Source organism: Acomys russatus, chromosome X (genome assembly GCF_903995435.1).
Source record: "Acomys russatus chromosome X, mAcoRus1.1, whole genome shotgun sequence".
In the NCBI taxonomy this organism is placed as follows: domain Eukaryota; kingdom Metazoa; phylum Chordata; class Mammalia; order Rodentia; family Muridae; genus Acomys; species Acomys russatus.
Window position 1 is genome coordinate 93,809,222 of NC_067169.1, and position 22,262 is coordinate 93,831,483.

The following is a 22,262-nucleotide window of genomic DNA, read 5'->3' on the forward strand; positions in this document are numbered from 1 at the left end:
ACAGTAGGGGCAGGAAGATCAGGCAGTCAAGGCAAAACTAAGCATTTTCTCCAAGAGACCCTAGAGTCTGGGATTTTGGCTTGGGTTTAATTCTTCCTCCGTTTATCAATACAGGATATGACTCTACCCAAGGCTGATAGACTCCCAGGGAGATGCTCCACACAGCCTACCTCACCCTAGGAATTAGGGACTTTGCAGACAGCATTGGGAGTTTTTTTTTTTTTTCTAAAAGGAGCTCTGGCAAAGTTTTATTAAAGGAAAACTTTCCTGGTTTACTTTTCACCAGTCTGTTCTGGCAAGCTTCTAATAATATCAGAATCACCTGCACACCAGCCAGTGTGCATGCTCTGTAGAATTGTCCACACACTGTGCCCAATTCAATATCATTGCCACTGTAGTGATGGACACGAGTTTTAGCCAACATGGCATAGTATTCTATTTCAGATTTCCTTAAAGCTGGGCAGTTGTTGGCGAGGGTAACCAATTTCGCTTTGCCTTGTCTGATCATCTTCAGAGACTGTTTGTATCCCAGGACGTACTTTCCATTTTTCATAACAAGCCGGAGCCTAGAGTTGGTCGACTCCAGAGACTTTTTTGTCTTCTTTGTGGCCACCATCTTCCTGCCTTAGGTGCTGGACAATCCCCAACCAAGATCAGCCACCGATATGGCCAGGAAGTGAGAAAGGGCGGGAGTTTTTTTCTTTAAGTGCCTTAATTTTGTGCCTGGTGTGGTGTTTTTTTTCATTTTAATATATTTTATTAACATATTCATATTACATCTCGATTGTTATCCCCTCCCTTGTATCCTCCCATTCCTCCCTCCCTCCCACTTCCCCCCTAATCCCCTCCCCTATGACTGTTCCTGAGGGGGCCCTCCTCCCCCTGTATATGCTCATAGGGTATCAAGACTCTTCTTGGTAGTCTGCTATCCTTCCTCTGAGTGCCACCAGGTCTCCCCACGCAGGGGACGTGGTCAAATATCGGGCACCAGAGTATGTGTGAAAGTCAGTCCCCACTCTCCACTGAACTGTGGAGAGTGTCCTGTCCATGGGTAGATCTGAATAGGGGTTTGAAGTTTATGGCCTGTATTGTCCTTGGCTGATGCCATAGTTTGAGAGGGACCCCTGAGCCCAAACCCGCCCATCTAGGTTTCTTGTAGGTTTCTAGGAAGCCTGGTGTGGTTTTAATCTTTCATTTTCTGGCATGGAGAGATGAACAGTGGATAATGGCACCTGACCCCAAGACTGATGAGCCTCATTGGATTCCAGTAGTCACACAGTGGGCAGACAGAACAAACTACGTGAGTTCTCCTCCACGTGTGTGCACCCTATAATTAGAGAAAAATAGAAGCGCAAGTCAGGAAATACAAGTGCATTTACCTACTCACCGGGAGGTGAGACCAGGTCCCTTGCTCATTGAACATGGGAAATGCTTGGGTGTTTTCCATCAGTCTGTCTCTTCTGTTACATGCCTTGGTTTCCGTTTGTTTTCTGTTGCTGTGACAAAAAGCCATGACCAGAGCAGCCTCGGGAGGAAAGGGTTCATTTCCTCTCAGAGCTGACAGCCTGTCATTGAGCAAACACAGGGCAGGAACTGGGAACTGAAGCAGAGGCCATGAAGAAATGTCACGTACTGGCTTGATCCTCCTGGCCTACATTCCTACATGCTGCAGGACACCATGCAAAGGGGCTGTTCCTCCCACAGAGGGACAGAGAGACCTTCCCACACCAATCACTAATCAATAAAAGGCCCCAAAGATTGCTTACAGGTTGGAGACATTTCTCAATGGAGGTTCCCTCTTTCCAGATGTTTCTAGCTTGTGTCTAGTTGACAAAAATCCCTTTACAACAGGCTTGACACTGTGTCCTTTTCAAATACGCCGCAGAAACAATCAAAAGTCCAAAAGAAATAAATAAACACCCCTCCCCAATTCTCTTAGAGTCCATGTTGAGTATGAAGTCCCAAGTGTGGCTGGAACCAACTTTGTCTGGATAAAGGCTGTCTTTCCCTAGATATTTTCCATGTCTGCCACGCACATCGGTAGTGCAGTATGGTCAGGGCCAGGGTGAAGGCTGTCAAAATACAAGGGGGCGGGGGTGGGGGAGAGAGGAACGCATGGTCAACACAACTCTACCGTGTCACTTGACGAGCTTCCGTGATAGTTAAAGCCTACCGGTGGCCGCTCAGGGATGGATGTCACCCCACAGGAGGAGAGACCTTGTCATTCTACTTCAGTGGCAATTCCCTTGACGACTGCCACACATAGCATAGGAATCCAGTGACACACGAGGCAGACAGACAACGCATTTATTTCAGACACAGGTTCTTAGGGGATAAAGGCAGAATAACATGCTGGTTGAAGAACACCTGCATCTACAAGTGGCTCCTGGTCAAGGGTGGCGCTAGGGTTCCTGCTCAATCTTCAGGAGAGGTGGAGTTCTTCCCAGGAGGAGCACCGCCACTACGCGCTGGCAGACCCTGTTCTTGCCAGAAGTATTGTCTCCTCTTCTTAAACCATCTCTACAATGAGAGGGAAGACCGATTTGTGCAGTGTCAGAGATCGGGATTAGGACCAGAAAACACGCAGTGTCACATTAGTTGCCCTCTGTAATTTATCTCGATATACTTTATATTAACATTATCTTGCCCAGAAGAGCCTGGGGACTCACTGCTCTAACTCTGTGAGGGGCTGACTGTTGTCATAGGACCCAGTGTGTGTCTAGAATGTGGGGGCACGGGGCTTGTGTCCCCAACACTGCCAAATAGCCGCTGGGCAGATGTACAGCACTGTAACTCTTTTTTCTCTCTATAAACCATGCTATACCATCCCATAAGATACCCTACCCTACCCTACCATCCCATCCCATCCCATCCCATCGCACTGCATCCCATACCACAGTCTGGAGAGCATCGGCAGCATTTTTAGGCAGAGGCCCCTGTGCACTCCAGAGAATTAAAACGCTGGGTGCCGTTATCTGTGTGGCTTCACTGGGCACTTGAAAATGCCAGCAGGACTGCGCATTTGGACTCTAGGCTTTCCGACCCCACCAGTCTCTGTTTAACCAAGACTACACCAGCGTTATGAGTTCTGCCTGTCAACCACCACACACTCCAACTGTCTCTGTGAGTTATGGTCCACGCGACATGTGCCCATTCTGCTCAGTGAGCCCTCGGATTTTATTTTCTACCCACAGTGTCCCCGAAACTTGAATATTACTTTGAGGCAACTGCAGAGACACCCCAAGGCTTATGAGCATTTGCTACTCTTGAGGGCCTGAATTAGGTTCCTGGCACCCACACCTCGCTCGTGGCTCACAGTCACCTGTGACTCCAGCAAAGCCGCACCAAACGTATGTGTGCATCATTCACATCTGGAATTCACACACACCTGGAATTCACACACACACACACACACACACACACACACACACACACACACACACACCACTTAAAATGTCATTGTGTCATTTTGAGATATGTCATGGCCAAAACAAGACACATCCAAGCCCTGAAGGAAGTTCTCGAGTGTCTGTGTTGTCAGATGGCTTTTTGTAGCTCACTCACCTGTAGTTTGGCTTCAGTCACAGCCATCCATCTTGCCAGGTGTTTTCTGGGAGAAAAAGGGCAGACGTTCAGCATCTGGCAGCACCAAAGATGTAAACCACGTCAAGCGCACATCACATTCATTACAATGTTTGTCTCAATCCCCTGTCCTCGAAGACAGCCACTTTCTACTGCTGAGTTTAATACATTAGCAAGGTGCTATCATACACATAACACCTAAGCACGTATCTAATAAGCAATTCAAAAACACTAATACAGACAGCATAAACATCTAAAGAAATGCTCCTAATACTGGGTGTGGTGGAGCATAAAACGGCCTCCAAGTGTAAGACAGAACAGAAGAAGAAGCTACCACAACAAATGCACGCATGAGCAAAGCTTGAGGGGACCTTCATCCCGGTGGAAGGATAAACACAAATAAAAGAAGATGGGCTCTGGGAAATGAGATGGGGATTCTTAACAGTCACTCAACACCTAACGTACCCAACCCGGTGGTCATCAGGGAAATGACATGTAACCTTTGCTACATTTGGGGTGTGTATGCATGTGGATCTCTCTGTGTGTGTGTGTGTGTGTGCGCGCGCACGTGCCTGTGCGAGCACGTGCCTTTCTGTGTATTCTGTGAACGGGTGCACGTGTGCGCAGACATGTGTCTGTATAAGACTGGGCACGCCTGTGTACATGTGTGTGTGTGTGTGTGTTTGTGTGTGTGTGTGTGCATGTGTGCGTGGGCGCACGTGAGTGACTGCATGTGGACACATTCTACGTGTGGAAATCAGAGCAAGGACTGAAGGGCTTGGTTCTCTCTGTATCCCAGGACAGCATGAGCCTTAACCTGCTGACCCACCTCCCCAGTCCCAGGAAATGAAATGCTAACATCACACCAGGCCCAAAAGGAAGGTCATAAAATCTCTCAATGCTGGAAACACAATTCTGAATTCCCAGGACTGAAAAGACTTGAAGAGGTTCCCTGCAGTCCCAGGCCTTCCTGGCTATAGTGAGACTCTGCATAAGAAAATCAGGAGAAAAGAAAGGAAAAACAGAACAAAACAACAGAACAAAGTCCAGGCCTAAACCATCAGCAGAGAGGGTCTCCTGGGGAGTGGGCTGGCTTTAGTGTCATAACTGAGGGTGACCTGGAAAGTTGGGGCTAGCTTCCTGTCCCTTCAAGTACTGGGGCCACACACACACACATGCCTGCTTTGATAAACTCAACTTATTTTTTTTTTCTGTGTTAGGATCACGCTCTTCTGTGTAGCCGGGCCTCCGGGAACTCACCACTGAAGCCCAGGCTTGGCCTCCCAGTCCTGAGATTAGAGGCAGAGGCCACGGTGCCCGACACTGACCTTACCTTTATGGACAAGTTACTTTGGGAGGCAAAGATGTTCAGAAAATGCCCAAAACAGCAATTAAGAGAAATGTGCTCATGTGTTTGCAGTTAAGAAACGCAAAGCAACACAATTCACCAGGTACAAATTTATCAAAGTTTTAAGCAAAGACAGAATGTCATCACTGTTACTCCAACCGCGCCTCAGCTTCTCAGGCCTGTCTTAAGAGAACCTTCCTTAGAGCTACAGACACTGACAGAGATGTTTACTTGGTCCACCTAGACACTACATGAACAAGTGTTTCCGGTCCAGTTTGCATGGCTCCCACCCACATCCCAGAAGCCCAGGACAGCAAGGCAGGGGTCTAGCAGGCAGGATTTTGTGGGTGGCTTTTCGTCCTAGAGGGCAAAGCAGAGGCAGGCAAATGGCTCAGCAGACGGACATGCTGCCTGCTAGTGTGGTTTAGATCCCAGGCCACACACCTCGGAAGGAGAGAACCGAGTCATTCAAAGCTGCCCTCTACCTACAAACTTGAGGCACAGATCCTCCCCCAAGAAGAGACCCCCAGATTTACAATAAATAGCAACCTTGAACATGTCATATATCCTGTGCAATAAATGAAGACCAGGACAGCTGCCAGACACCCAGAGGCCTCTCTGCATGAGCTTGCTCGATCCACAAAGGACTTCTGGCCACACAGTCTGCTTACCCTTCTTCAGCACTGACGTAGGGTTTCCTCTGGAAAATGTTTTCCAGCATCTGCAGCTGAGTATCTGTAAACCTGTCGCGGAGGCGGCGGTGGGGCACCAGCACTGGCACAGGCTGCACGTTGGATGCCAAAAGTGGCATAGGCTGTACACGGCGCAATGGAATTGGTATGGGCTGCACACAGGCCTGTGTGCCTGAGGTAGACTCGGCCTCAGGCACTGGTGTGTGTGCAATGCTAGACACCTCAACTGGTATCGGCTGTGCCTCGGGCACAGGAACCGGCATAGGCTGTGCATCGGGCACTGGAACCGGCATAGGCTGTGCATCGGGCACTGGAACTGGCATAGGCTGTGCCTCGGGCACAGGAACTGGCATAGGCTGTGCATCGGGCACAGGAACTGGCATAGGCTGTGCCTCGGGCACAGGAACTGGCATAGGCTGTGCATCGGGCACAGGAACTGGCATAGGCTGTGCCTCGGGCACAGGAACTGGCATAGGCTGTGCCTCGGGCACAGGAACTGGCATAGGCTGTGCCTCGGGCACAGGAACCGGCATGGGCTGTGACTGGGGCACAGGAACTGGCATGGGCTTTGACTGGAGCACAGGAACTGGCATGGGCTGTGACTGGGGCACAGGAACTGGCATGGGCTGTGACTGGGGCACAGGAACTGGCATGGGCTGTGACTGGGGCACAGGAACTGGCATGGGCTGTGCCTGTGGCACAGGAACCGGCATGGGCTGTGACTGGGGCCCAGGAAGCGGCATGGGCTGTACATGGGTCATAGGAACCGGCACAGGTTGTACATGGGGCACAGGAAACGGCACAGGCTGTACATGGGGTATAGTAAACGGCATAGGCTGTACATGGGGCATAATAAATGGCATAGGCTGTACATGGGGCATAGTAAGTGGCATAGGCTGTCTCTGGGCACAGGGAAACGGCATAGGCTGTACACGGGGCCCAGGAAACGGCATAGGCTGTACACGGGGCACAGGAAACGGCATAGGCTGTGCATGGGGCAGAGTTAAAGGCATAGGCTGTACATGGGGCACAGGAAATGGCATAGGCTGTACATGGGGCGCAGGAATAAACATAGGCTGTACATGGGGCACAGGAAACGGTATAGGCTGTGCATGGGGCAGAGGAAAAGGCATAGGCTGTACATGGGGCACAGGGGTGTACATAGCCTGTGGCTGGGGCACAGTAGCTGGCCTGGACTGTACACGGGGCACAGTGATTGGCATAGCCTGGGCCTGGGGCTCGGTGATTGACACAGGCGGTACATGAGGCTCAGTAATGGACAGAGTTTGTCCACCAGGCACTGGCTTAGGCTGTGCACATGGCACCGCAGGGTGCATTCGCCGCACTTGGGGCACCAGCATTGGCACAGGCTGGAAACCCTCGGTGCCCCACATACCCTCGGGGACTGGCTTCTGAGGCCTAGGCTCCTCGTCCTGGCTACTGCAGCTGGCAACTCCTTGGGTCCACTCAGCCCTGAGGCCAACAGCGCCAGGAACTGAGGGACGGTCTCCGCTCCCCCACGCTCTCCCTACATCTTCTACTCCTCCCCACCCTGCTGCTGGAGGGGGAGTCTGTTCATTCTCTTCCTCATTTCTTCCCTCTGCAGCTGGCAGTAGCATCTGTGCCTCCCGACCTGAAAGTGAGGAAACAGAGAAAGATGAGGCCGCAGGGCCTACGGTGGTGTGAAGCCACCATGATGCCAAGGCCAGCAAAGCCGGATGTGCACAGGGACTGGACACAGCTCCAGTCAGTCAGCTTTGATGGCACGCCTTCGCTCGTGGACTTGGCCAACCCGCCGATCCTAACAGGCACTGACCTTTACAATTTCCCTCCTGAGCCCCCACAGGAGGCGGCAAGGAGTCGATGTGTTCACGCTCCATCCTCCCTTGAAAGTCGCTTGAGGGTCGCAGGGCCTAGAGCTTCTTCAGACTCTGAGCTGGAGGCCCCTACAGTCCCGGAAGGGGAGCTGTTCAACCAGCAAGGAGCCTCTTCTGGTCAAGAGGCCTGTACCTCAGGGTATTTTACCCATGAGGGCGGGCCTTCCTGGCTTCCAGGGTTGATTGACAGTTGTTATGGGATGAACCCCAGAGGCGGGAAAACAGAGGACACTTTTTAAACTGCAGTGGGCGGGACCTGTTTTCACGGAGCAACCAAGTAGGATGCAGAAGGGGCCTTCCAGGTGGAAAGGCAGTGACTCCTTTTTTCCCTGGTGAAATCTCTTCCTAGAGAAAGGGTGGCCATCCACAATGGGAACTGATTGGCCGGAAGTTAGAACCCCAGTAGCTCTCCAGGCCTTACAGAAATGTGTAGGCAATGCCTCTTGGCCTAGTGCTCCACGCTGGGTCCCTGGTACTTGGCACAGAACGGATATTAAGCTAATGTGTTTGTCCTGGAGGCTCATCCTTCGGGCATTCACAGAAGGTGAGGTGAGAGTGTGTCCTGCTTCCTTGTTCTGCCTTTACAGGTGCCTAGACAGAGTTGCAGGGCCTGCTTGCTCTCAGCAGACAGAGCACAGGCAGCATCTTCACCAGGCTCCTGGGGAGGGGTTTAGTAGTCCTGTTATGATCTGAGAAATGCTGGGGAAAGCTGTGAGAATTGTCATACCTCTACTGAGGTTCCTCACCTTTCTCTTGGACACACACACACACACACACACACACACACACACACACACACACGCAGGCGCTCTCTCTCTGTCTCTCTCTCTCTCTCTCTCTCTCTCTCTCTCTCTCTCTCTCTCTCTCTCTCGTCTCTCTCTCTCTCTCTCTCTCTCGCTCTCTCTCTCCCTCTCCCCTAGTGTCTTCTCTGAGCAGTCAAATTGTCTAGAGCAGGCCTTTAGGCCCTGATGTCCATGCCAGATCTGTCCATCAGCATCCGTGTTCCTGGCATGTGGCTTCCCTGATCCCATGTCAGCCACATTCCCAACATATTCTGGTCTCTGTGAGGGAACAACTGCTTTAAATATCTCTCCTGCATCTATTGTCCTTAGTTGGTGCTTAGGTTGAGCAGAAGCCCCTGGGTCCAGGGCTAGCGTCCAATTATAAGTGACTATATACCGTGTGAGTCTTTCTGGGTCTGGGTTAACTCACTCAGGAGGATCATTTCTAGCTCCATCGATTTGCTCCTAAATTTCAAGATTTCCTTGTTTTCAATAGCCGAGTAGTACCCCATAGTGTAAATGTACCACAGTTTCTTTATCCATTCTTGACTGAGGGACATCTGGGTGGTTTCCAGGGTCTGGCTATTACAGATAAGGCTTCTATGAACATGGTTGAGCATATGCAGTTGTTGTGTGGTGGAGCATCTAGGGGAGGGGGACAGGGTGAAAGAGGGAGGGAGGGAGGGAGGGAGGAATGGGAGGGTACAAGTGAGGGGATAACAATTGAGATGTCATCTAATAAATCAATATAAAGAAAAAAAACACTAGCTCTCCTAGGCACACACAGTTCCCTCTTGGTTTGGGAATGTTAGGGGGCCAGGGCATGTCTCCCAGGAGCCAAGCCCTCAGTTAGATTCCTAGAACTGCCTGAGGTCACTGGCTGTCCCTTCCTTCGATGCCAGTTATCTGACCCCCAAAGGGTGAGAGGCAAGACCAGAACTTCAGTCACCCTTGGGGAGGTGAGATTCTACACACCTCGCTGCACACCCACGCCCTCAAAATGACACAGTAAGAGCCACGATCATCTCCATCTGCTGTCCTTCCTTCAGATGTCTCCTTTGTCCTGGAAAGCACTGAGGAACGGACCTATGTCAGCTCGTAAAGTTCAACATCTGTGGTTCAGTGATGTGCAACTATATCTCCTAGGCTCATGGCTGGGAGACAAGGGAAGGAAGCCTAAACCTCCCTACAACCTGGAAGGCATGGACTCTCCTGTTCCTTTTGAAGCCTTGGGGCCACTGTCCACAGTGGCTCTTGGTACCATGTGTGCTCCACTAAAGGGGGGAGGGGTGGCTGTGAGCAAGCCCCCTAGCCTTGACGATGAAAGTTCCCTTGCCTGCACCCAAGAATTCCACCACTGGCCTTTAGGAGGTTTCAGACCCGGTGTTTACTGATGTCGTGAGCATGAGCAGGAGGCAGTCCTGAGTGAGAACACACTGGCCACCTACTGGGGACAAGGAGGGCCTTCCCTGGCATGCTTCTGCTCCTCCATGGGGACAATGGGGGTGAGGAGAGGGCCAGTGAGAGATGGGGAATGAGGTCCTTATCACGCAGGTAAAGCGAGGCCAGGAATCAACTGTGAGGTGCAGGGGCTACAGAGGTGACCCAGGCAGGTCACCCCAAGACAACCTGTCTGAGTATTACTTAGGGAACAGTTTGCATCTGCTTTCTACAAACCACAAAGGAACATAGTGACAAATTCACCTTTATTGTTCCTGTAATACAAATGGCAAAGATACAGAGACTCCATTTTCCCTCACCAAGGACAAAGCGGTGACAGCAGACAGCCCATCTCTGCGCAGCTCCTGGACAGGTGGACCCTAGGGCTCCTCGACGTCCATCATGAAAATGTAGTCCTGGGCCCCAGGTGGTATGCTCTCCAGCATTGCTTTCTTCTCGTTGGCCCTCTGTCGCGCTCGCCTGTTGCCAAACCATGTCTGGAGGGAGAGGAGGACAGGGAATGCTCAGCATGCTGATCCCGCAGATGGGCAGGACACATCCTCGGGACAGTGTTCATACCACTGGCCTTCAAAACCACGTAAGCAGAAGGTGTTTTAGATGCTCAGGCGCCTTGGGCAGACGCAGGCAGGGTGTGTTCAGCATTCAGGTCCGTGACTAGACTCTATGGCGCCCTGCCTTCTACACACAGCCCTGAAAACTGCAGCCACAGTCACAGCATGTGTGCCCCTTCAACTCACATGGGGAGGAGAGCAGCCATGTGCTGAGTTCTGGAACAGACGCAGCAAAGCACAGGGACACTTTGACTGGCACCGCGTTCACCATTAACTCAGTGTTGCTAGTTGTGGTTGTGTATTTCTTAGACAGTTTCTATGGTGCTAATCCTTGCTCTGCTCTATGGATGTTGGGACAGTGTTAGTGGCTGTGCCCATGCGGAGACAACAACTGAACTGAAAATGATGCCTCACATTAAAACTCAGCACTGCTACCTCATGCATACTCACAGAGGAGGACCACATGGCCGCTGCTCTGTTAAGCTCTAGACCCAGGTCAGTGTCACCTTACCACACATCACTCATCCCCAGCGAGGGTCCTAAGGGCAAATTATTCACTTGCCACAATAGTAATTTTTCCTTCAACTAAGTGTGTGTGACTGACTCGTGTTAAGTAAGTTCCTGCAGCTGAGCCCTTATGGCCTTGTGTCCTCCTGCGTCGACTTGATATCTACAGCAGCAGCCGCAGCCTCAACCTGACTCCACAGAAGGTCCCTGTAAAGGACAACGAGGTCGAAGGAACTGAACACGAGACCCTGGGTGAACATGCCTGCACAGGTATGCATTCTACATGGACATAGCCATGCAGTCTGGGCTGTGTAAAGACCTGGGCTTGCACACAGAATATGAGCAGCGTATGGATGCCTTGCTTCTCTGTTCCCACCAGACCACGGCATCCCCCCGACAAGTGGGACAGAAGCACTAGCTGCGGTGTAGTCACCCTGCGCTCCAAGCAGGAGGCCAGTGACTGCCATCCTACCGACTGCTGCAAACACACACCCACTGAAAATGAACCCGATACCTCTGGTGGGGACCTCATGCCTACTATGGAGGGACTGTCCCGCCCCACGCTTTCCCAGATGCACTGACCTTCACTTTGGCTTCAGGCACATTCATGCTTCTGCATAGCAACTCCCTGTGTAGAAAAAGCCACAAAGGTCAGTAGTCGAGTTATGAGGAATGTCCGAGGTTGGACATGATGTGCATTCCTGTCGGTGTTTGTCTCCCTGCTCAACTCCTCAACGACACTTAGCTGACAAGTCAGGGTCCTCTCACAAAGGGTACCACCACATTGTTACAGTTTAACTATTGTGTTATACCTGGGAGGTCAAGACAGTGTTTCTGCACACACCTTCATGAGCTTGCACAAATAATGTTAACACCATGTTTTATATATGATCACCAAGGCAGGGGTCTATCCTGAAGATGTTCTGCACAGTGTAAACATGGGAATGTATCCAAGGTATCGGGAAGCGTGCAGGACGACAGCACCTTTTTCGCCTGACTCCATTTCCAGTAAAATTTGTAAAGGACCTAATGAAACCACCAGGCAGGAGCAAGAGAGGTAGTAAGAACATGGACAAAATTAGAGCTCGTCAAAAAGAAATCTCCCACGCATCTAAGGACACAATCAAGAGTGTGTAGTCAGAGCTGATGATGAAGACCTGTAATTGCAAGGCTTAGGGAAACTGAGGCAGAAGGATCACAATATAAGGGCACAGTGGGCTCCAGTTTAGGATCAAGGTCAGCCTGAGTACGTCAGAGAGGTCCTATGTCAAAACCCACAGTCACTGAGAGGAGGCTGGCGGCCAAGGCCTAGTGGCTCATCATTGCTACGACTTGGAGGCCAGAGAGAAGGATAGCCTCCATTTTAAGGCTAGCCTGGGTGCCATTCATGGCTCCACTTCACCATGGCATGTCCAGAGAAAGTCCATGTTCACAAACCAAACAAACCTTCAATAGGGACCACCAGGAGACAGGTGGCGGTCATGATTATTATGGGCTGTCTATGGAGCACAGACAGAGCCCTGCCTCAGTCCTCACCACTGACAAACAAAGGAGAAGTGACAAAAGACAACCACAGTAGAGAAAGAACAACGTGGAAAGGGCGTTGTCGTAGCCTGTGATCCTGTGTGGTAGCTACTGAAATCAAGGAGCAAATAAGCAGACTTGGTGAGGCAGGAGCCATTATGGAATGCCGCTAGAGATCTGAGCACAGACAGAACCTACAGCTGAAATGGGCAAGAGCTCTGCGAGAACTACTTGGGAATGAGAGTCACAAAAAGCAAGTGCAGCTCCATCACAGGAAGCTTGCTGGGTCCTCCTGTTCAGACGCGGAAGGACAAAGTCGTGGGCTTCTGGGATGGAGGAAAGGGGAGAATTTTAGAGTCTCTCAAGTAGAGGAACTGACTTCTAGGGCTCAGTCAGGCAAATACTCAACAGTGCAGAGTCCTAAAGCATCAGAGGAGTTGGGAACCTGCATCTGTTGATTTGTCCCTGTTGCACACGCGTTGGGACCTGAGAAAAGGACCAGCATGTAAAGTAAGCACACCTGTTTCAAGTCGGCTCTGCATGGCAATATAGACCTTGATGCCAGAGAGCAACCTCCTCACCCCATTATGGCCAGAAGATACCTCTGGCTTAATGGGGCTGGCAGGAGCCAGAAGGAATAAAGGTCAGGGAGACATGAAGGCGAGCCCCGGGAGGCCACATACCTTGTGAACTGATTCGGGTACTGGGTTTCCTGGAAAACAGCCTCCATCGCTTGTACCTGCCACTGTGCAAAGCGGAACCGGGTTCGCTGCCTCCTGGGCTGAAGCCTTGGAAGGCCAGGCCAAGGGAGCGCTGGCTCCCGTGGGTACCTCTGGAACTGCTGCTGCTGGAACCTCTGTGCACCTACAGGCCCCGGGTTGTAGTCAGGGCTCACGTGACCTCCGTAGCTCAGGTTGCCCCGGTGGTTTTCCCTGTCACGCGGACTTTGAGCCCCCTCGTAGAAGCCACCGCCCGCTGCAGCTGCGGCCCCCTGCGCAGGGTCAGGGTCGTCCTCCAGAAAATAGTAGTAGTCCTCCTCATAGCCCTCCAGAAGATAGTAGTCGTCGTCACTGTCGTTGCGCACGTGCTCCATGGCTGCTGGGCTGCACAAGGCTAGAGGCCTGCGCTTTGCTGGCGTCTTTGGCCACAGCCTTGCCCAAGGGCTTGCAGAAAGGTGAGGTTATAAAGGCTCAAGTCCTAGGTCTCACAACACTGCGATTGGCTCTCTGCCTGCTTCCCAGCCCAGTGGGAGGGCCCCTGGGTTGAGGATGGGATGAGGCAAGGCCAAAGTATGGGGTGGGGCAAGGAGGCTCTACCTGGCCTTTGGGACACCTGCTCAGACCCCAAAGGCTGCCCTGGCCACCGCTCTGGGTCCCCACAGAGGACCTTGGGAAATGGGCTGTAGGAGACTGCAAGCTGTCATTAGCATGGAGTGTAGGGAAGAGGTGACAAAGTCACAAGGAGCACATGAGCCTGGGGTAAACGCCTGGAGAATTTCTCCTGATCACAGACTCCGCCTTGCACTCCCTGTCTGTTGCATGAGATGGGTCTGAGTGGACGTGGTCAGCTCTGGAGGTCTCTGCAACCAGACTGTTCGAGGACTCTGGACGCACTGGCCTGTCAGGGACCTCCACCTTCAGCAGCTGCATCTCTCTCTTATTATTTGCAGTGTTTGGCCAACGTGATGCTGCAAGTAACCCAGTGCCACCCTTGATAATGTTAAACTACCCCAGAGAGCTGGTTAAAAATCCCCATCGTGGTCCTTGATGTGTCCTGTCTAGTGCTTGTCACATCGGCCAACACTGACCCTGCGTGGGTAACTGCTCTCCTTGTGTTGCACTGCAGACGAACCACTTAGGGTTGTGGGTGCATGCGAAGAACACCTGGACAGAGCAGGCACCATAGACACTTTAAGGAATTAAGCAAGGAACACAAGTTGTGTGCAGTTCTTGTGGAGGAGAGACTGCTCTCAGCAACAGCATTTCAGTGTGCTGGGGTGTGGGGTGTGCGGATAACAGGACCCGAGACAAAAGTGCAGTGTTTTCCTTTGCTTTGTTCCTTTGGTTTGTGTTTGTGACAGTCCCTCATATACCCTAGGCTAGCCTGAGCCTTATTTGGTGGACCGTCCTTTGTATTACATCCTGCTGGCCTAGTGTGTTGCACTACCAGCCTAGTGCTTTATCCTGCTAGTGATCATAGGTGTGCATAGAAATGTCTGGCCCAGGCTCAGTTAATTTATTTCCAAAACAGCTATAAGAACTGTAGGCTTATAGCCGACTATAGAGCTGTTAGATGGCTAGACAGCTGACAGGAATTCCTAGCGTATTTTAGGACAAATAGCGCAACCTGTAAATATGAAAGGCCATGCCTAGAAGCATGGAAGCCTTGTCACATAATTGTAGCTATTAGCTGGGTGAAGCAGGTCGTTTCTGCTTGGAGGGAGTCTGCAGCTCTTACTGTGAAGGCGGGACATGGAGCATTGCTCCTTTGTGCTGAAATGGCTTGAGAGAAAGATCCAGGAGGTGAAGATTGGCCATTGAATGGAGGTATTCTCAGAGAGCCCCCGGCAGCAGAAACTTCTCTAGGTGCACAGGAAACCCAACAGCAAGGTAGGCACAGCAGAACCCCCCCCCCCCCCCCCCCCCCCCAGTGAGAGCTCTGACTTCAGGAAGTGCCAATCCCTGAGGCAAGTCCTTAGAAACAAAAGGTGATACATTCAAGAGGAAGTGCTGGTGGATTTCGGGGTAGCTGGGTGAGGGGATATTTACCACACTTCCTCAGTGACTAGCAGAAAGGCTTTTCTCCTCCTCCTCCAGTGTTAAAAAGGGTCTTTCCCTCAGACACAGGTCCCAGCCCATGGTGTGGAGTCAGCTGATCAGAGTCCTAAATGCTTTGGAGCCTGCCTCTCCCTGGTCTCCCAGTGAGTTCTGCCTGTGTTTTGTGAAGGGGTGCTCTCACAGACACATGCAGGATGGTCCCTGGCACAGCACTCTGAGCTACAGCTAAGCTACACCTCATCTAAACGGGAGGAAGGCCAGTCAGAACCTGAGGCAAGCCTGTGGTCACCTAGAGCAGGCCTCACCATGATCTGGCCCCAAGTGATCTACACACACGACGTGTAGCAATTTCCTCCAAGGGAAGACGACATTTTATCTTGGAGCAAAGCTCCTGAAGACCTAAGACATTCCAAACTGAGGTGAAATGTTTCATACAGCAGGGGCCTGTTAGGACACAGGAAATAGCAGCTCGGTCGCTTTATCTGGTTTAGTAGATGTTAGTCCACACTTCCTCCTGTCTCCCCAGGGACAGTGACAAAGGCACATCTCCATGTCAGACCTAGGTCCACAGGATGAGATTTCACCTTTGGCTTAGGTACAAGGCGCCTTCACCAAGCTCACTTCCTGGAGCCTCGGTCCAAGGGAGGTGCCTGACTCCCTGGATGTGGCAGCCAGCCATTCAGCCAGACAGGTCAGGAGATAGCAGTTTGTCCATGGAGGATGGCTTGCACGTGACTACGTGGCACTCAGTAAAAGAACCCTTGGCTGGAAGATCACAACTTGGGCCTTGGGATCCTTTCTCTACTGTACCCAGATCCTCAGTGGGCTGATGCCTCTTAATTTCCATGTGAGAACCACACCTGGAGAACTCTTTGATGTTCCCAGTAGAAAGTTGATTGCAAAATACCCTCAGGTAGTCAGCTAGGAGCAGGGGCCCTGATGGGAGTGGCACTAGCAGTAGCAGGGGGGAGGGGAGGTTAGAACAGGGTGGGGGTGCAGGAAGGGGGGCTCACTGGTGGAGGGACTTTCTTCCTATGGAGAAACAGTGGAAGGGTATGCAGCTAGGAGGACAGAGCTCCCCAAAGACCACCTGAAGCCCCTGGAACCCACAGCTTCCGGCTCCCCTCCGCTTGGAGACCAGATCTCAGGGCCCTCCAAATCCCCATGGGCTGTGAGATAAGCAGGCAGCTCAGAGAGGCATAGAAAGCCAGAGGGCAACAGCTCTGCTTCTGTTTCACATCCCCTCCAGAGTCTCCTCCCACTCTCCCAGAGCAAAGGCAAACTAGGGGCTTCAGGGCTGCTGGGCCATCCAGCTTTGTACAGCACAGTGTCCTTAATGTCTCCTGGGCAGCTCAGAGGGGACTTTATCCTCAGTAGGTGGGTGGTGGTTAGTATGGAGCCCACAACTGGGCAACCTGCTGCAAATAAGAGAGTGGGGAGGACTCAGGGCTAAGTGGGAAGTCTCTCTCACACCTCTTGCTCACAAGAAATAGGGACCTTTGTGGAAGACTGCAGGGACATACTTAGGCCATGGGAAGTGGGTACCTGTGCTAAGACACGTGCTGGGTTCAGGGCCATGGACCTGCCCTTAGTGAAATTCTCATATGTGCTCCCACAGGGAGGACTATCCGCAAATCACCGTGCTGGCAGGCATCATACACACGCAGAAGCAAAACAGAAAGTGTCTTCAAGCAGATGGGGTTCCCGGGAGCCCTGAGACTCACAGACACAGAAAATTGACTGTGCTTTGCAAGAGCTGGAGACCTGGGCACTGGGGCAATGTGATGTCCTACATTTGGGGTGTAGTAAGAGGCCACACCGCTTCACCCCGCTAAGATGAGCCCTGTTTATTGGGCCCTGCAGCTTCCCACATGGGAGGAAACTCTGCTGAAAGTTGTCTCTGTGCTGACTGGTCCTTCTGGGCCTTTGCTAGGTGCTCAGCCTCGTTCATGCAAGTAGAGCTGCTAAGAAGCAAAGGCCCCTCAAAGCACTAAATCTTGAGTCCTGAGGCTTCTGCAAAGCATCTGACTAAATACCGACTGGAGACATGTCAGTCCAGTTCTCTGAGCGGGCGAGGGTGGGACCACGTGCTCCCTAGGTGGCAATGGAAGAAATGAGACCAGAACCTCGCTCTGGCCTGGATGGGTGGATTCTTTTCTCCCCTTGAAGCCACAGGAGTTCCTGCCAATGTGGCTCCCAGTGTCCTGAAGGTCCACAGAGAGGGAGGGCAGCGCGCATCCTGTTCACTTTCCTCCTCCCCATCACACCTGGGAGCAGCCCCTGGGAAGTTTCCAACACAGTCCCGGGTGGGCCCTACTGCAGTGTGGGAGGGAACAGCCAAGTCCGGAAACACACTGTCCTCTCATTGGGGACTTTTCCTGTCGCTTTTTATACACACCTTGTTCCCAGAGAGCGAGAGCAAGGAACAGCGAATGCAGCTTGCCAACTTCACCCGATGAACCAACACCTCTTTGCCACTCTGCTTCAGTGCCAGTTCTGGGACTGACTACTGTCCTCAAACAGTTACCCCCCACATTTTGCCAACATCAAAGCATCAGAACCAATGTATTTAGAATATGCATCTTTATTGGTAAAATACTTGTAGGAAAGAAAAGCTTTTCATGGCCAGCCAGGGTGGCCTAGACGTGGTGGCACGTGAAGACACCATCCTCGTCAGGCTCCCAGGCAGGACTGCACCGAAGTGCTGCTCCAAATCTTCAGGAAGCATTGTTCGGGGGATTGGGTGGCATATTGCAGACCATCAGCAACCGATTATTTCTCCTGAAGATGGACCTTCGTGTTCTAAACCAATCCTACAAGCAGGAGAAAGGGTGCTTTAGCGCATGGAAGTGTGTCAGCATCAAAGAGCCCATCCTGTAACTCTGGATGCCTCTAAACTCTATTAGCACTTTGGAAGGTATGTAGAACCCACCCCAGGGGCTGGAGCATGCTAGGTATGTGAGCTACCACGGAACTCTTCCCCAAGAAGAAATAGTGATTATCCCATTGCCCGGAAACTGTTTATTTGTCTAACATCAAGAAAGTTTGAAGAGGTACCTCAGGCTATACTGATTGTCAGAGTGCAGGAAGCGACACGTTTCATTCTCACTGAAAAGAGGAAACCCCCCACCCAAGAAGCCCCTTAGGAGGTGTAATGGCACACGCAGTCCTTCAGCCCCAGAACAGACCATAAGCATTGCCTCTTCTGTCCATCGTTGCTATTTTAAATGTTTAATCCTTTAGGAAAGGATTCAGATCTAGCTCATGAGTTGTTCTTGGTCCTTGCTGTGGAAAAGTATCAAAAAGAGAACTCTTCACGGCCCACCACACACCCAGAAGTATACAAAGGCCAGGGGCAGTCCCTCAGCCTTCGTGAGCACCCAGAATGCACATTTTTTGAGACAAAGGGCACTTCTTCCTGCTGGAGGCTTCCTGCCTGTAGGCCTTTTCCATTTGGGGCATATGGTCTGGAAAAGGCAAGGGTGATTGTAAGAGTGGTCAGAGTGCACATACTCAACCAACAAACCACAGGTAAAGGTGCCATAGGATGTTGGGGGGTCCTGCTGCCTGGTCAGGTCTCGGAACTAAGCTAGGCATCTGGCACTTACAGACCAGGAGAAGTCTGAGAAAAGATTTTCTGAGACATCCTGAGTGCCAGAGGTGAAGGTGGGTAAAAACAAACAAACAAACAAAAAAAAAAAAAAAAAAAAAAAAAAAAAAAAAAAAAAAAACCACGTGCTCTAGGGAGCAGATGTGGGGAGAACATGCTCCCTTCATTTGTGTGAGGCCTGAGTGCTGCACTGCCTCCAGAAAGGCTTTCAGAGCATACCACACCCATTGAGGGGCAGAAGTGCCCAGGCATCTCAGTTTTTCAGTTCTGGCAGTCTGCATTTCTTGCCTGACAAGCTGGAGGTCTGGCGTCATTGTGAAGCTAGCCTGGCCATTGACTGCTCCATCAGCGTTGGGACATAGCTCCAGGGTCCCGCTCTGCTGCTGGCCTTCTCTTCTAGACAGTAACGTCACCAGATATGGGGCCCTTGCAACACAGTGTTTTTCAAACCACTTACCTGCACATCAGCTTCCGACACACCCATCCATCTTGCGAGATCCTTCCTGAAGGGGGAAAAAATTTCCAACATTTAGGCTTTGTGCTGGAAATCAAGTGTCTTAGGAAATGCTGTATTGGCTTTTAAATGTTTGTGCCCACACTCGTGTGCAAGCACGTGTCCACATGCACAGACACCAATTCTTAACATTTACCTTAAGGCTCGCTTTAGCAACAGGTTTCTTTTCAGGGTCCATATTTAAGGGTAAGGTAACCCCCGAAACACAGATGCCTCTTTGATGTACTTAGAACACGAATGAAAATCAGTTGAGAGAGCATCCGCGATGAGAAGCGTGAGCAAAATTTTACCTTGAGGTGGAGTCCCTCCTCCATTTTCCCGGCCACACCTCAGGCTTCTCACCCACACCTACAGAAACTTTTCACACCAAGCACTGTTTAAAGTTCCCAATCTTGGGGTCACTTAAACGGGGCCACAAAACACACTCGTTCCCAATTGGCATAGCCCCCACTCCCACCCCGACCCCAGAACCTAAATGTCGGTGGAGGGTCCGAGCCGGGGTGGCGTGCTCTCGGGAGGAAATCGGAGGACCAGGAAGGACCAAAAGAAGAACCTGGGCAAACCAGGCGCCAAGGGGGGCGCTCAGCTTACCTTGTCTTCAGGCTGGGGTAGCGATTCTCATGGAAAAGGCGCTCCAGATCCTGCAGCTGAGAGAGGGTGAACTTGGGACGGCGCCGGTGAGGCCCCCTGCTCCCAGCCCTTGCTGGATTCCTGGTGTTCTCCGCCGCCGTAGCTGCCCCTCCCTGAGGCTCCTCTTGGTCACTCTTGCCAGGGACTTCCTCCTGGTCGATCTTGTACACGGAGGCAGAAGAGGCAGAAGCACCTTCCTCAGTCGCTTCTTCTCCCACTTCTTCTTCTTCTTCTCCCTCCTGTACTACTCCTGTGACTTCCAGAGGAGGACTGACCTGAGCAAGCTCTTTTTTAGCTAGCTTGCCTCGAGCAAGTTTGCCCTGGGCAAGCTTGCCCTGATCAAGCTCACCCTGAGCCAAATCCCCCTGTATAAGCCCTGGCTTTCTTCCTTCCTCTCCAGACTCCACGACCACTGCATTCCCACCTGAAAGAGAGAGAAAACAAAGATAAAGATCTAAGTCCGGTGGCCCGGGGATCACTGGAAATCCTGGAGAGGGGGACACAGTCAGAATAGGGTAACCTACTCTCATTTCCAGTAGCCTTCCCATCATATTTTCTTGCTGGACATAGCCTAGGTCTACTCAGAACCAGTTTACTGACCATGCTGTGGTTCCCGGTCCTCGTTAGTCCCCAGACCAAGCAGTCTTCTGAAACTGGGGCAGCAGCCTTGACGAGACTCCATCCCGGGGATCTTTCGATCACTTGCTACTCCGCAAGCTTCAAAATCTGTGTGCTTGCCCGTCCGGCGTCAGAAGTATATATCTCTGGTCCTTGACCCGGAAGGGTTTTCTCTTCTTGCACCTCAGCCAAATTACAGTGTGTCCAATGATCTCTTCTGTCCTGCCTACCTGCACAGCCGCAGTGGGTGTGGGCTTGGTCTCTGAGATGCTGAAACAGTTTAGGACTACAATGACCAGAGTGCTTTTAAAAGAATGCAGCAAGTGGGTGGGTGTAGGCGCAGAACTTGTGGCTCCAAGTGGCTGCTTACCTGACACCTCTAGCCTCAGGTAAGGATGTTCTAATTCAGCCACAGGGAGTAAGTAACAGGAAGACCTTCTCTGGCTCAGCAGGCTCTTGAGCCTGGTGGAATAATTTATTTAAATTACGCGAATGCCCTTCAAACAAGATGGCAAACAAATCGTGCCTTAATAAGGTGGTCTTAATAACAGACTCCATCATGGATGCCCCACACGGTAGTTTGCCCAGATGCACACACTTTCCTCTGCCCTTACCTCAGTTTGCTGCTTGAATAGCCCTGCCTGATGGCAAATACTTGGGAAGGCCAGGGCAAGGTCCTCCTGAGAGACTGTCCTAGGGTGACCCAAGGACATCCAAGGTCATCAAAGATTGGCCTTGGGCACGGGCCCCCAAGTTGTTGTCTCACAGCCGTGAAGGTACAAGACACAAGGAGTAAACAGTTCCGGAGGCAAGCCTTCCCAAGAGGAATTGCAGGAAAGAGAGAAATGAAGGAAACTGTAGAGGCATCCCCAGAGTAAGAAGGTGGTGTTTCCAAAATTTCAAAGGGCCACTGAGCTCTGTCATGTGGGTTTTGTTCTTGATAGGATCGTGGCAGAGTCTGGATAGCTGCTGAGGCAAGTGTGAGGAGATGAGTCAGTTCTCTGGGGCAGCTGAGGCTGAGGCTGAGACCGAGGCCGAGGCGGTGCAAGGTCCACATGGTCTGACCCACGCAGGGAGATGATGAAGCTTGGTTCACGTGTTGCCCACCAAGCTAGGGGAGGCTGACCCAAACCTCCCCCTCCATGACCCTGTGTTCAGCCCTGTCTAAGGCTTTGTCAGCTGCTGACAGTGACTGGCTGCTCGCCAGTACTCACTGTCGCCCTGCCACCTCTGACATTTCAGCTGTCCCAATCGTCCCCCCAGCCCCCACCCCTGTTTTTTTACTCCTCTCTCTTTTTTCTCCCAGGTACCATGAAGCAACTGGAATTGTTCCCCCTTTTCTCCTCAGTCTCCAGGATGGTTGTGAAGGGCTTTCCTGAAACAGGGACCGGAGGCTTTCTAGAAGCTGTCTTTACTTATTCGCACCATTAGCTGCTGTGGAAGCCCGGCTATACTAGGAACCAATAGTGCCATGTGTGCTTTCCTTGAGGACTTGGTGGGCTGGCTGGCCCACTGATAGTAACTGCAAGCCCTGTCCTTTTTCTCATCTGTCAGTTTGGCTGTCTCAGTCTCAGCCTGCACAGACTCTTCCTTTCTCATCCTGACATTTCTGGTTCGACTCTCTCAACCCCTAACCCTCTTCTTAGCCCTAGAGTCTCTGCAACATATGCAACTCGCGAATTTGAACGTGGGTGCTTTTTCCTCACTGCCAACAGAGCCCTAGCTCAGGCATCAGGACCAACCCTGGGTTCTGAGATGGATTCCCCAAGATGCTGCTTCCCAGGGTTTA

The 22,262-nt window shown here is 51.6% G+C and overlaps 1 protein-coding gene and 1 pseudogene across 1 annotated transcript; both read right to left on the minus strand.

The window, feature by feature from the left end:
• Positions 1-272: 272 nt before the first annotated feature.
• LOC127185036 (60S ribosomal protein L30-like) lies at positions 273-616 on the minus strand (annotated as a pseudogene).
• Positions 617-17,818: 17,202 nt separating this feature from the next.
• Positions 17,819-20,537, minus strand: LOC127185414 (rhox homeobox family member 2-like). The gene is made up of 4 exons (XM_051141886.1): positions 20,456-20,537; positions 19,817-20,279; positions 19,169-19,214; positions 17,819-17,914 (listed from the first exon to the last, which is right to left on the minus strand). Exons 1-4 carry the CDS (start codon positions 20,535-20,537, stop codon positions 17,819-17,821), a joined length of 687 nt encoding a protein of 228 aa, XP_050997843.1.
• Between the last annotated feature and the right edge of the window lie 1,725 nt (positions 20,538-22,262).